Genomic DNA, 14574 nt, shown 5'->3' on the forward strand with positions numbered 1-14574 from the left:
GCTAACGAGCAGCCTGTGCTCGGGGCCGTTGGAGGGGCCGCCCGAGCGGGCACTGCTCAGCCCCGGTAACGCCCGAGGGCGGGGAGGGCGGAACCAGGCGCTGGAGTCGCCTTGGCCAAGCCTTCGCTTGTTTATATCTTTAAATTCTTATGTCGTATTGAGATAGTATTGTTCGTGTGATGGTCACGTAAGTGAGGACGAAGGGAGTCCGTAGCCTAATTAACAAGGCGATGCTTTTGGCGAGGTTATCAGTACTTGAGGTATAAGGTATTCAGCTGTAAACGAGGTCACGTTTGAATTGTTTGGTTGTGTTTTGGTGCGGAACAGAATAGCCGTTTTCTTAGCGATCGTGTTTTTTAATTGAAAAATGGGGCCTGTTACTCTTCCCTAAAACCCAGCAGGCAAAGACGTGTGATGGTGTTGGGGCAGTGTAAAAGGATTGCTGTCCTGGTAGTCAAAATCAGGTGGTGTGGGTGATGCTGTGGCCAAAGCCTTGTGCTCACACGCTGCAAAAGGAACTCATCCAAACGTATGCTTTTGTTACTCTCCCATCATGGATTTGAAGCCCTGAGATGTGCAGATCTCCCCAGTGAAGGACTGGAGGTAACAACTTGCAGCCAGGGCACTGATGATTGTGTAGGGAATCCAGTATGGGATGTTACAGCTCTAATTGTCTGCACGGTGGTTGTCATTCGCAGCAGGGAGGCTGATAGCATTCTGGTGCTGTAGGTGTGCCAGGCCACAGAGCACAAACTGCTTTTGCTGGAGATTTAAATCATAATCTTAGAATACCCTGGGTTGGTAGGGACCCACAAGGATCATTGAGTCCAGCTCCTGACTCTGCCCAGGACAGCCCTAAGAATCACAGCACATGCCTGAGAGTGTTGTCCAAACACTGCTTGAACCCTGTCAGGCTTGATGCTGTGACCACTTTGGTGCTAAAGGACACTGCTGATACGTGGGGATGAGGTGTGGTTTGCCAGTACTGCCGTGAGCAGCACTGAACTCCGGCAGGTGAGTGGTAACATCTTGGAACCCTGTTTGCTCAATGAACTCGTTCAAGGGGGAGTTTTGTGACTGGCCCTGCTTGCTGTCACTCATATTGGTATGTGAGATCCTGCAGGTGTGTGACTGGATCGTGAGGACACCACTGCAGGGACAAATGCAAAGCTGATTTTATGTTTGAATCCTCATGAAGAGGGGAGTCTTTATCCATTTGATTCTCTGTACCTCTTACATATGTAATCCATGCTGACAGAAAACTATGTGAAGCATTTAAGAAGTAGGACACTAACATGGTTAAGTTTGCTTTTGTCATCTTAGTTTCTTCCTTGCCTTTTTGGTTATGACATGGGGGTCTGAGTTTTTCCTCTAAACTCAAGGTGAGAACTGCTCAGGTAATGCAGTGCACACATGAATTAAGAGAAGTGTGCAGAGGAGGCAGCTGAGGGAGGGAGAGCATCGATAGGCTTTAAATGGCAATCTGAAATTAGGTGAGATTTAATAAGATACTGTGTAATAGTACAATTACATTATATCCCTTCTTCCAGAGGATACTGTTAGACTCTAATCCAGTTACTTAGATCACTTTTACTACTGGTTATGAGCTGCATGTAGCTTAGATTCTGAGCCATAAGATTGATGGTGTGATTTACAAAAGAATTGTGTGTTTAGGGCAGTGTTGAGTGTGTTCTTTTTTTGATGGCAGTTTTCTGGGCTGTTTATTTCCTGTGTCTTTCCTGTTCACAAATGGTTGAACAGATGAAACTAGCAAAATAAGAGGATAAGAAGTAATCTTGAGACCCACACACAATAGTGCTAGTTTGAAGAAATGGTTTTTGGTTCAGTAATGACTGAGGTGGGACACAGATGGTTTGTGAGTGGCTTTGAGCAGCTTTGGTGCTGAGGAAGATTTCCATGAAACCAAGGTTGTAATGTGCCTCAGAAAAATTAAAATTGCCTCAGTGGGAGAGAAAGATAATACTTCAAACTTTGTAAGCTTCCATTTTCTATATACTCTTAAATTGAAATGAAAAAAAATCATCTAATGCCAAACTTTTTGGAATAACCATAAGATGTTGATCTAGAATTTTGCTGTACTTAAATTAAAATGCCATAGACTGAATTTACCATGCCATTACTGATTGCAGTAACTACACTACTTTATTTTTAGGTGACTATTGGCCGAGGATTAGATATCACGTACCAGCTGGTGTCAAAAACCTGTCCCTTGATGATCTCTCGTAAGCACTGTGTCTTCCAGCAGAATGCAGAAGGGCAGTGGACTGTCAAGGATAACAAGGTACAGAGACCAATTGAAGACCTTGTACTCTGAGATTCATGGGATAGAATCCATTGTTTTGGGTCTAGCAATTCATGGGCTATGATATAATGTAAGTGCGATAGAAGGTCCGTGGGAATGTGTCTTGCCTGTTGTGCACTTCCAGCAGGAAACTTCAGTCTGCTGCAGTAGGGATGCAAACTAGATTACTTTCTGTATGTAGATTCACCTCTTGGTTTAGCATTTTTCAGTCCAGTGTGGCCTGGCCAAGGGCACTTTGCAGTCTGTGAACCTGTTTGGTGTCGCTTTCTTAAAACATATCCTATATGAATTTTGACCTAGGATTTTATAATTTCACAAGGATAACATTCTTGTAGTGCTAATGAAAAGATAGAGTGCACCTCCTTGTTGTAGTGACACAATTGCTTTAATTATAATCAACTTCAACAAGAATCTAGTGTTAGAAGATCCATGCTGCATGTTATGTTCAAATGAGTTTCTCCTGAAAGTTCTTCTCAGCTGATGAGGATAAAATGTTGATGTCAGAGTCCTCAACTGGGTCTCACTTTGACTTCAGTAATCTGTTTTTTACATCATGATCTCCCCACTTTCTCATTTGGTCTGAAAACAGTAAAATGAGTATTTTGCTTTAAAACAGCACTGGTAGAACAAAAATGTTCAACACATCATGCAGATTTGAAGGATGTTTGGGTTGACAGCAGATTAGTCAGAAAGGAATGGAGTGACTGCTATTAAAATTACACTACTCTTAAACAAAACTCTCTTGTAGTACATGTATAAACTTGAAAACCTAATGTTAGCGCATGATAGGAGACATCTACTATAGATTAACTATTAACACGTCCTGTTTTCACTGTTGACCAGTTGGTCAGCTTGTTTGTAGTACATGTATAAACGTGAAAACCTAATGTTAGTGCATGATAGGAGACATCTACCATAGATTAACTATTAACACGTCCTGTCTGTTTTCACTGTTGACCAGTTGGTCAGCTTGTTTCATTGAATCTCATTGAGATATGTCAGTTCCTAGTGTTTCTGCAGTTCATCATGAGCACAGACCAGTTTTGCTGGTTTTTGAAAACTATTTCTTGAATTTTGAAATTTTGAAACTATTTTTGTGTTTGAACATTATCTCTAGAAGATTTTCCTTTTTTACAGTTTCCTTGTATTTATGAAAAACTTGGTTTTCTTCAAGGAGTAGAGCCAATGCTTCTTTCTATTTACTTTTTTTTTTCTGGAATTTCAGGTAACATTAATTGTCAAGAATAATTACTGTAGTATTCTATGTTCCTGACAATGATCTATTGTGGAGTCATTTTATTATTCAGTTCTTGTTACTGAACCTTTTGTGCAGTTTTTTCCCCTCAGAGTTCATTGTTTTCCTTCTTCACAAGCACGTATGTCAAAATGTTGTTCTTGGTGCTTGTACACAAAATCTGTAACGTAAAAGAATAATGTGCAGTAGATAATGCAGTGCAGTAACTGTAATAAATTCAACACTGAGCCAATAAACTGGATATTGCAAGGTTTATTTGAAGAGGTGGCTTGTTCTGATTGAAGCATTGAAGAGGTTGGCTGTGTTTATTTACAGTTGCCAGAAATAACTTTCAGAGGATAACTACATATTAAATTTTGGTGGTTCTGTGTTTATTGGCAGAGTCTAAATGGAGTTTGGCTTAATAAACAGCGCCTGGATCCATCAAAAGTCTATCCTATTGCTGAAGGAGACCGTATCGAGTTGGGAGTGCCTTTGGAAAACAGAGAGACTGCCGAATATGAGTATGAAGTAATTAAAGATGAATGGGAGAAAATTAAACCCTTTTTAGCTCAAAGAAGTGACCTGGGGACAGCTAAGAGTTCAAGGCCTAAACGTAAATTTAGTTTGGAGGAATTGGAGACATGTGAATCAGAAGGCCCTTCAAACTCCAGATGCAAAAGAGACAGAGTGTCCTGTGGCAATGGACCTTTAGATGAATCATGGGGACAGGCAGAAGAGGCCAAACGGCTGACTGAGAAGATGGATGTCAAGCTGCCTTCTCCTGGACCCAGTGAGGGGAATAGTGGTCCAGTGCATGGTAGCCCTGTTCACTCCACGAAAGCTGTGACTGTCCCCCAGAAGGACCAGAAAGGCTCCGGTCTTGTAGAGTCATGGACTGGCTTGAAAAAGCTGAGGCAATCTCTAGAAGATACAATGAAATTAAAGGCCAAAGTGCAGGAGAAGCAGACTGCAGTTCTGAATGTCAAGGAGAAGCGCAGGAAGTGTGATCAGAAGGAGATCCTAGTAATGGAACAGGAGCTGCAGGACTTGCAGAACCAACTCTGCATAGAACAAGAGCATCAGCAGCAGCAGGTGGAAGAGCTGGAGAGGACATTCTGTAAAGAGCAGCAGAAGCTAGAGGTATAATGGTGGCAATAATTTTGGCCTGTGTCTTCACTTCGATGGAATGCCTCGTATAAGGCATTGATCTAAAATAGCTCTTGAACTATACAGTAACAAAAATAGTGCTTGTGTGATTTACCCCTGGTAAAGTTTTCATGGAAGTATTTAACTTAGCATGTAACACAGTACACATACTAAAAGAAGGTGCAGAGACAGAAGAGATTTTGCTGCATAGGGAGTTCAGAAACAGGTGCAAAATAAAGCATTTCAGTTGGTAAAGAAGCATGTTTTTAAATAAAAAAGTGAAAGTCATTGCCTGATCTCTCTTGCTTATAGAGAGGACAAGATGACAAATAATCACTTTAAGTGTGAGTTTTTCCCAGTATATGGCTGAAATAAAGCCCAGTTTGCATGGCAAGTGTACTGTCTTTACAGTCAATGAAATACTGCATGCCTTAATCCCTGGAGGGAAGGAGATTATTTTCCTATGTTCAAAAAACCCTCTCTTGCAATCTGTAAGTACCTTTAACCAGTAAGTGTATCTGATAAGTTGCTTTTTCGGTAACAGACCAAAATCTGTTTGAACTTGAGACTACTCAAAATCTGGTTTAAAGAAAGTGAGGATTCATCTTGGAGTGAGTCATTTATTAGTGACTTCCTTAAACTCTACTGCTAAAGGCAAGATACCATTACCAGATGTACAGAAAGTTTGGAGTTGTGTCCTTAGAAACAATTGGACATTTACCTGGATCTTTAGGTACCTCTGAAATCTTTGAATGTATTCAAAGACAGAGTTGCACCTTTTAAGCTGTTGCTGATCTCTTTGCTTCTATGAATATGCTGGTGCCTTTTGAGCTAGAATAATGTGGATGTATTCCGAATGTGTAACTGTAAATGATATATCCATTTTAACTCATCACAGTAAATGATAGCTCTAATTTGTGTAGTACACATGTAACCCTAGAGTGGAACATCTCGCCGTTTGTTGAAAATCAGTGTTGTTTCTTTAAGCATATCCTCTAAAGACAGTGTGCAGAGTAGTTAAGTTTCTGTCTCTTACGTTCTTCAAGTCTCTTTTTTTCCCCCACTTCTTATGCCACCCAGGGAGAAAAGTGTCAGCAAGGGGAAGAGAATCTGAAGGAGCAGCTGGCCCAGGTCCTGCAAGAGGCAAGTGATTATGAGTCTAGTTTTGGTCTAACTGTGTAACTCGGACATTTAAATCTTTCCAAGTGCCCCTTGGTAGAAGACAAGGACTTTGCCTTAGGTGACTGAAAAACCTAATTGAAGTGAAAGAAGAACCTGGAAGAGGGAATGCAAAGTGTGATGGCAATGGGAAGGTCATAAATAACTGGCAGTGCATTCCAATTTTAAGTTAAGGATAAACTGCCTTAACGCCTCAATTTATATGTGTTGCTCTTCTAGGAGGAGAATAGGAGAAATGAGTGTGCTGAGCCTTATGACTATGACCATATGTCTTTAATAGGATGGCTTATAATGGTACTCTTATAATTTCTGGAATGGTATTGTTACAGCATCGTGCTTTGATGGAAGAATTGAATCGAAATAAAAAAGATTTTGAGGAGATAATTCAAGCCAAGAATAAAGAACTGGAAGAAACCAAGGTAAGGAGTAACTGCATTCTTAGTTTTATTCATAAGTGAAACATGATATGCTGCATGAGCAGAGGAAATGGTTTATTTAACATTTGTCTTGGCTCTGCCTGGCCTCCTACAGTGCAAAATTTCTGTGTTTTGAGGTGGCAGCTGACATCGGGGGAGGAGGAACCTTGCCCTTTTTATAAATTGGTGTTGAACAGTTATTAGATCTTTCCCAGTCATAAAGAAAGCCCAAAGCACCTGAACAGTGCATTTTGGAAGAGAAATGGGCCCATTGCACCCTTTCTTTGAAACACAAACAAATAAAAAATCAAACCAGAAATAACAGGAAAAAAATCCACCGACAAACCAAAAGTGTTTGAAAAATGAGGTGCTTCATTTTCACTTAAAGTGCATTCAAGTAAAATTGCATTGTGATAGCAGTTCTATAAGGGAGTGTAGGACTGAAGCAACATGGAATTTGAATAATGAGCAAGATAAGCCCCAGTTCTTTCTGCCCTTGACACAAAGTGATGAGCAGAAAATAATTAAGGAGATCCTTTCCTGTGTCTATCACATTACCCACCACTGACAGTTTGCTTTGTTTTTTTTTTAATGTCATCTTTGGAAATTTGTCGCTGTTTCAATTATAGCTTCAATTAGAAGACTTTTCCTGTTATTTTTAGAAGGTAGAGCAGGTACTTAGCCTAATCAGCCTAATTTAACTCTTAACAAGCAAACAAAAAGGTTATTAAGTTGTTAAATACAAGTGAATGTTTTAAACTTTATCGCTTCCTTTTTTTAGTATTTGAGCTGTTCAGTCTGTTGGGTGTTCTGCTTTTTATATCAGACACCAAAAAAAAAACTGATTGAAGTCAAGCTCTTGCTAGGAACAGGCTAAAAAAGATTCTGAAAAGATTGATCAGCTGGTAGTTCCTTTAGGCTGACAGGAATTTTGGTAATGGCTGTTCTCTCTTCCAAGTTCTCTGTAGTGGGTGGGAATATTCTCAATTCTGCTGAGACTACAAAGAGGAAAGATATTACAGATCTGGGTATATGATAGATACCCACTCCACTTGACATGTGGAGATTTGCATTTGTATGTATGTATGTATGTATGTATGATTTTCTTCCCCTGCATGCACACTTCCTGCCAATTAAGAAAACCCTTGTTCTTTGTTGATACACAACCACATGTACTTTTCCACCAGGAGGAGAAGGAAAAGGTGAGAGCCCAAAAAGAAGAGGTGTTGAATCAGATGAATGATGTGTTGGAGAACGAGTTGCAGTGCACAATCTGTTCTGAGCACTTCATCGAGGTATGTTTAAACCTGTATGGGTTTGCCAATAAAAAAGAGACTTGAGAAGCTTTCCATAGCTCTAGTAACACAATATTTAAGCCCTTCTCTTCACTTGTTTAACAGTCCCAACAGACCCACAGTGAGTTCTTATGGGAAAGAGTTGATCCAAAGGTCTATTCTGTCTGCCCTGACTCTTCTTTGCTTGACAGCAAATTCAGCTTTAATGTCTCTATCTGCATAGATATGAGTGCTTAATTCTAAAATGCACATAAGTTTGGAGCACTTGTGTAGGTTTTTGAACTGGCGCTCTGAGTTGCTGCTGACAGCTGCTTGGGGAAGAATTATTTTGCAGTGGACCTTGCTTTAAGCTGACTTGAGTTGGACTGTTTGAGGTTTAGCTATATGGAGAGGTTAGTAAAGGGTGAGAGGTACAGTATTCAATCAAGTCCTGGCATGTTCAGATAGACTCTTTCTTTGAGAAATTGGCCTGTTTTAATTTGATTCTACAAGTAATAGGCTATGCTTGTTGTGTAGACTGTTATTTTTGTTACTGTTTTGCTAGAAGGTCAGTTTCATTACATTATGCTTTTACTATGGGAAACCTGATGTGTTAGCCTTGTTATAATGGCTTAAAGGCTAGCTGAAATTTTAATTTCTGGTTTCTCAGTATATTAAGATGCTATTTTGCAGTATCTGAGTTTTTTCCATAATTTATCCTTTTCAAATTGGAGTAACTTGTAATAAAATTAGTTACTTTTTTTCTGTTTCTGACTTGCGATGACTTACAGTGACTCCATTAACTGACTTGTAATGCTGGCCTGACCTCTGGCATGGGGGAGTCTGTGTGACTCCTGCAAAGGCCCTAAAAGCTTTGGGCTCTCCAGTCCCTTTCCCTATACAAAATATTAATCTAATATTTCCCTGTATTCAGTACTTTTTTGCTTGACAGTGCCTGTGTGAGCACGCTGTGAGCACTATCTTTCTGCTGCATTCCACAGGCGGTCACTCTGAACTGTGCACACAGCTTCTGCTCCTACTGTATCAATGAGTGGACAAAACGTAAAGTGGAGTGCCCTATCTGCAGGCAGGAGATCAAATCAAAGACACGCTCTCTGGTGCTGGATAACTGCATTAACAGGATGGTAGAAAAACTGGATGTGGAAATGAAAGAGCATCGCCTAAGCCTTATCAGAGAGCGGAAAGGTGAGAGGTGGGTGGATGTGGCATGATGAGTACAATCTCTTATTCCATCTATTTTGCACAACTTTCTTTGGCACCTATATACCAAGAAGATGCTCAGGGAATGCTGCAGAAACACTAAAAAAATAATAATGAGATCTCTCAACTAACTAGCTTTACTGCACATTAAAATAAAATTGGTGCAAAGTTTGGAAAAAGAATTCAGTATGAATTCCATAGTCTGGCGGGAAAACTTAGTTTAACCATGCTAAAGGTTATGATCTTTCAAAGAGATCACTTAATAAAAGCAAAAATACTTAGAATGGTCCTTGAAAAATTTACCAGGCACTTTTGATGAAGCTGTGGAGTACATAATTACAGAAAGTCAGCAGACCTGACAAGAAACACTGAATTCTTTTCTATGTGCTAGATTTATATAGGAAATCTCTGAAAGAAACACTGGTATATCATGTAAGTATGGCTGAGCAGACAGTTGCTCTGACATGTTTATTTTTGTGGAATTAAAGCCACTGTGGCTTACAGGCATAACATCTTGCCTAGTTGTTGCTAAAATACTGTGCATGATGGTGATTGCTTTATTGTAGGAAATCTCTGAAAGAGACACGGGTATATCATGGCTGAGCAGACAGTTGCTCTGACATGTTTATTTTTGTGGAATTAAAGCCACTGTGGCTTACAGGCATAACATCTTGCCTAGTTGTTGCTAAAATACTGTGCATGATGGTGATTGCTTTATTAAAAACCCCAATATGGGTTATTCTTAGTCTGCTTCCTTCTAAATTTCTTTCTAGAGCACTAGACGTTGGTATCTAGGTGCTGAAATGTAGATGTCTGTTCCTGCTACCCCTTAAATTTCTGTTGCTGTGTTAAGTAATTGTTTTGTTTTCCCTTCATAAAGATGAGTGCATGATACTTAATTTTGCAGTGTATCAAATTGTATTTTTACCAAAAGAAAGGCGCTTTTGAAACCTTTCAGATGTGCCATGGTGACATAGAATGACATCACTGACCAGTGCTAGTTCAAGCCTGAAACTGTAACCTATGTAACCCTTTCAGTGTGATTCCCTCAGGAAGTGCTGCATTGCTGAGAGGCTGCCTGGCTCAGCTACAAGAATTGCTTTTACCTCTGTGGAACCGAGGCAGCCCTTGTGCAATGTGTGCATGTGCAGAGTGCCACAGTGCTCCTAAGTGTCTGGTCAGGTAGCTGATGGGCACTAGCTGAAGTGGTGCCTTCATTGCAGCCCATTGTGTGCTACACCAATGGTCTTCATCCTTGTTCAAACAAAAAGCAAATGAGTTCATAGCCTACCTTCAGAAATAACTACCAATAGGAAATAATTTAAATTTACTGTGACACACTTCAGCTGGAAGGTGAAATTGTTTCTGTGCCTCTTTTTGTGCAGTGATGGAAACATTTTGAAGTGAAGATAACCTTTGTCTATTTAAAATTAATTCCTAAGAAATATACCTGTTAGAAGAAGAATAATGTTGGAAGTGGCACTTAAGAAGCTGTCAAGGCTTTCCAAGAAACCTTTCTAGAAGTCTTAGTAACCCCGGCACTAGAAGGACAGCTTGCAGTCTTAAATAGATGAAGCTTTTGATGAGGCTATAAATGTCCTGAACAATCACTACTTGAGAGCCCCTTACCACATTTTTTTTCCTTTTCTTACCTGGCAAGACACTGAAATACTTAGCCACTTTCATTGTCACTTGTGTGCCTGTGAAGGGGTGGAGAAGGTCTCCTCCTCGTCTGTGTTACCTTAATAAGAAAAGACATACAGAACACTTTAGAGCAGTTAAGAAAACAAGCAAACAAGTAACTCCCATTACTTTGTTCTTTTATGCTGGAAACTGAAATGAAAAAGACCTATGTCCTGCAGCTTGAAAGCCTTTCTGCAAACTGACAGTGAGAAGCTGAAATATAATTTCAAAGACAAGTAGTAATTTAGCACTTGTGGGTACAGTGGTCACAGCTAACTTTTTTATCTGTGTGTTTTGAATGCAGAGAAACAGAATGTGATGGTGAAACCAGCCACAGACAATGACAACGGTGTCCCTTCTACCACCTACTCCATCTTGTCAATGAGAAGTTGTGACAGTGAGAACTCTGAGGATTCTTCCTATAGTGAAACCTACTATGTTATCTGAACATTGTTGCTGCAGACTCATTGCCCCTGTGCTGCCTAGAACCAACCTAATGGTGATTAGTTGACTGCTGCTGGAGGAGTGGACTGGGCACCTGGAAGGACCTGTGAAGAGGCTGGAGCTGTAAACTGGCAGCATTTGAAAGAAGGATCTTGTTTTCCAAATGAATGCACAGAAGCTTGATCTCTAAAACAAAATTGGGTTTGTGAGAGAACAGACTGCCATTATGCTGGCTAATTGACTTACAAACCATAAACTTCTTCGTTAGCTTGTGACCTGCTCAGTGTAATGAGAGAGTTTGTATTGCATCACTGCACTTTCCTTCATGAATTACATGTTTACATCAGCATCCCTTATTTCAGGCAGCAGAGGGAATGTCCCAAGCCTTTCGAGAACTTGGCCATCCCCACCAGCAAGTAGGAGATAGGTATAGCAGGAAAAAGTGCCAGTGTGGGTTTTCCTCCTGAATTTTATATGGCAACTAGAGTCATCCCAGGACTTTGGCATTAAAGGTGATAAAGGGTGGGATGCAGACTGTTGGCTGCAAGTGCATAGTAAGCTAGCTGCTGGCCATCGGCTTGCTCTGGTTATGTAGCCTGTTTTCCATAGATAGGGATAGAGGAGATTAAATCTTCCAGAAGTCTTTAGCTAGTGTTCTTTTCATACAGTGTCTTTGGTTTGTTCCCTCTTCAGGCTTTCGCATGAAGGGTTTTAGAACTGGGAAGCAGCACATCCAGAATTTTTTAGCAATTACTTTAAAAACATATAAGCAGCAGCAAGAGAGGAACCTCTGCATCTTCAGGTGTGCTGCTCTCCAAATTAATGAATTCTCCTGTTGGAGGGTAGGAAAGCAGCATCTGTAGACAACCACAAGATACAGAATGAAGCACTTTTTATTGTTTACAAGACATAACTGTTGAGCTGTGGGTTGCACTACCCTCATGCCAAATCACTTGTTCATAAGAGATTGATCATGTCTTGCCTCATCCTATCATGTATTTGTCTATTGAGTTCCATTTTCTAGTGACTTATGCTTTTGACTTAGCTGCTACATGGAAAGGATGCTTACACTGTGAGAACAGGATGGGGAAGCCCTTCTCATCTGTAATATTTCTTTGGCTCTTTGTATATACCTTTTTGTTTCTATGTTTATTTTGTTTAAGAACAAAAGTATAAATCCATTTCTGCATTAGTCTTCTTTGGTTCAGCCACTGAGATGTCTTCTAGTTGTCTTTAGACTTTTTTGAGAAAATAGACCATCTAATTTAATGACTTTCCTTGATGTTTTGATTGCTGTATGCAGTGTGACTACTGTAAAGTTAATTGAAAGACGTTTGTATTCAGGAACTGATCAAAGACAGCCCAATCCTTCAAGACTGTGACGACCCTAATGCTAATTTAATAGCTACAATCACACTTCTTACCTGCTTCCCCCAAGAAAGATCCCATTAAAAAGGTGCATGAATGATGTCCTAAGGAAGTAGTGTATTCTGACAAATTTGGTCAGTAGGATTCAAAGAGGAGAGGCCTGATCTGTGGGCCAGGCAGCCTGCTTAAAACTTTAGTGTAAGGTTTTTTTGTGAAGGAGTCATTGTATCTTCTGTAGTCTTCTTTCTTTTTTAATGTTCACTTTCTGTATGCGCTCTTGAGACTTTCTTTTGTGAATAGAAGCTTTCTAGAATGAGCAAGAGAAGAGCATTCCTCAAAATGCTCATGAAATAAGCTGATGTGGAACAGGCATTTCCGATGAAGAGGAGTAGAAGGAAAATATTCTGGTTACGTAGGACTGCGAATTCTTCAACTCTGTATCTCTTCCATACTTCTGTGCTTTTTTTCTCATTTCATTTTGCAAAATACATATTTATTTTATTATGTTGGTGTTTATGCATATTGCAGAGAAGGATAATACTTCCCCTGGTAACAGAGTGGTAATCTTTGGTTTGGTTTCTGAGTGTGTCCTCTTTTCACAAGAACATGAAGAATGTAAATAGTGTATTCCAAATTATTTTCACTCTTACTGGTAGGTGCACAGTGTGTAAACATCCACAGAGCAAGGTTAAGTATTAATACTGTCCATGTACAAAAGCTGACAAAAGCAGACCTGTATATCTGCAGTGTGCTCTCCTTTGCTCTAAGGTCTGGATCCTTTCTTCTGCTTGGTTGTCTACTTGGTTCCACTTGGATGTCCCCTTGGAGATGTTATGCCCTGAACTGTTGCCCGTCTTGGGATGGCATCAAGTGCTTCCAGATGTCAGGTTACAACTGAGCTAGTCACAGATGATGCAGGGCAGGTTCAAGACTTGCTGTTTTCCCTTGGAAGAGAGCTGTCAGGTCGTGTGATACTATCAGACACTTTCAGGGCAATACCTTGTCAGCATCAGTGGAAGAGTTGGGAAGGGGTGCTAGTAAGAGGGGGCCATCGCAGAGGGATGTTTGCCTCATACAGATCTGTGGAGTCCAAGACCAATCTGACAATGTCGTGCAAGTGAAATATACCACATGTGTGGTGAGCCTGTCACAGGCAGAGTGGGGGCTGCAGACAACATTAAATAATTAAAGAAGCCTTCCTGTTGAGTCACGAGGTGCAGACAGGGCCCTCTTGCTTTCCAAATCCTTCTCAGAGAGGAGCCTGGATGTGGCTGGATCCAGTCCTAGCCCCAGACTGTCAGTGGTTCATGTGTAAAGGATTATATAGGTGTAAATGAACCTTTATACAACTTGGTCCTGGAGGATTTAAGGATGGCAAACCAGATATATAAATATGTATGGTTTATTATGATAATGATTGGACAAAAAGATTCATCAGAATTATTTACTATGCAGTATAGGAGGTAGAACAGCTCTTACAGTGCACTATGATGCAATATTGAAGCAATTGTTTTAAAGCAATTGTATTAAAGCTAGGAAAAAACAAACAATTAAGTAGAGGTAATGTTATTCAACCATGACGGTGGACTAATATCTTTTGCTCAGTCATGAGGAGTAACCTTGAGCAGCATCCCCAGTCAAGGGAGCAACCTCCACACATACACTTCAAGAAAGGGTATATTGGAAGACTCTGCCCTTAAAATTTGGGACTGGGCTGTTACAGCATGAGCTTATTGACTGTCAGTCATAGGTCTGCAGGCTAGCTGTGTCAGCTCAGCAACTTTGGGTAAATTATCTGTAATATCACTTATTGGTTCTGGGTATTTTACCAGGTCTACCACATCTTCATCTCACTATCAGGATGTTTAATTTCGGGACTGATGAGTCAGACTGTTTTCAGCATTACTGAGCATCAAAAACAGCATGATGACCCCTTCTTCATTTACCATGGATAGCTTTTCCCACAGTCGTTGATTGTTTTTCCCATTCCAGGCAAGGATCCTGCTACAGAGCCTTAGCAACAACTGTAAAATTTAACTGCAGAATGTGCAACAGGCAATTCAATAATCCAGCTGTGCCCCCCTTCCCCCAAGCAAAGTGCAGGTTTTCTTTTCCAAAGCTATGCTCTGACTAGTCAGTGTTTTACTTCTCATCCTCCCGTCCTGCCATAACTCAGCCTATTTAGAGACAGTCTGCAGCAACTACATAACCAAGAGCTACACTGCCCATGTAGGATCCTCCTGTCTCTGATACTACCGTGTTCACTCTGGTTTTGTGCCCGGC

The 14574-nt window shown here is 40.5% G+C and overlaps 1 protein-coding gene across 1 annotated transcript; it reads left to right on the forward strand.

The window, feature by feature from the left end:
* Nucleotides 1-896: 896 nt before the first annotated feature.
* On the forward strand, nucleotides 897-13029 carry RNF8 (ring finger protein 8). The gene is made up of 8 exons (XM_039697913.1): nucleotides 897-1014; nucleotides 2174-2302; nucleotides 3960-4700; nucleotides 5787-5849; nucleotides 6215-6304; nucleotides 7489-7596; nucleotides 8577-8781; nucleotides 10784-13029. Exons 2-8 carry the CDS (start codon nucleotides 2234-2236, stop codon nucleotides 10924-10926), a joined length of 1419 nt encoding a protein of 472 aa, XP_039553847.1. The 5' UTR covers nucleotides 897-1014; nucleotides 2174-2233; the 3' UTR covers nucleotides 10927-13029.
* The last annotated feature ends 1545 nt before the right edge of the window (nucleotides 13030-14574 follow it).

The sequence above is a fragment of the Passer montanus genome, unplaced genomic scaffold, assembly GCF_014805655.1.
Source record: "Passer montanus isolate IOZ18808 unplaced genomic scaffold, ASM1480565v1 scaffold12, whole genome shotgun sequence".
Lineage (NCBI taxonomy): Eukaryota > Metazoa > Chordata > Aves > Passeriformes > Passeridae > Passer > Passer montanus.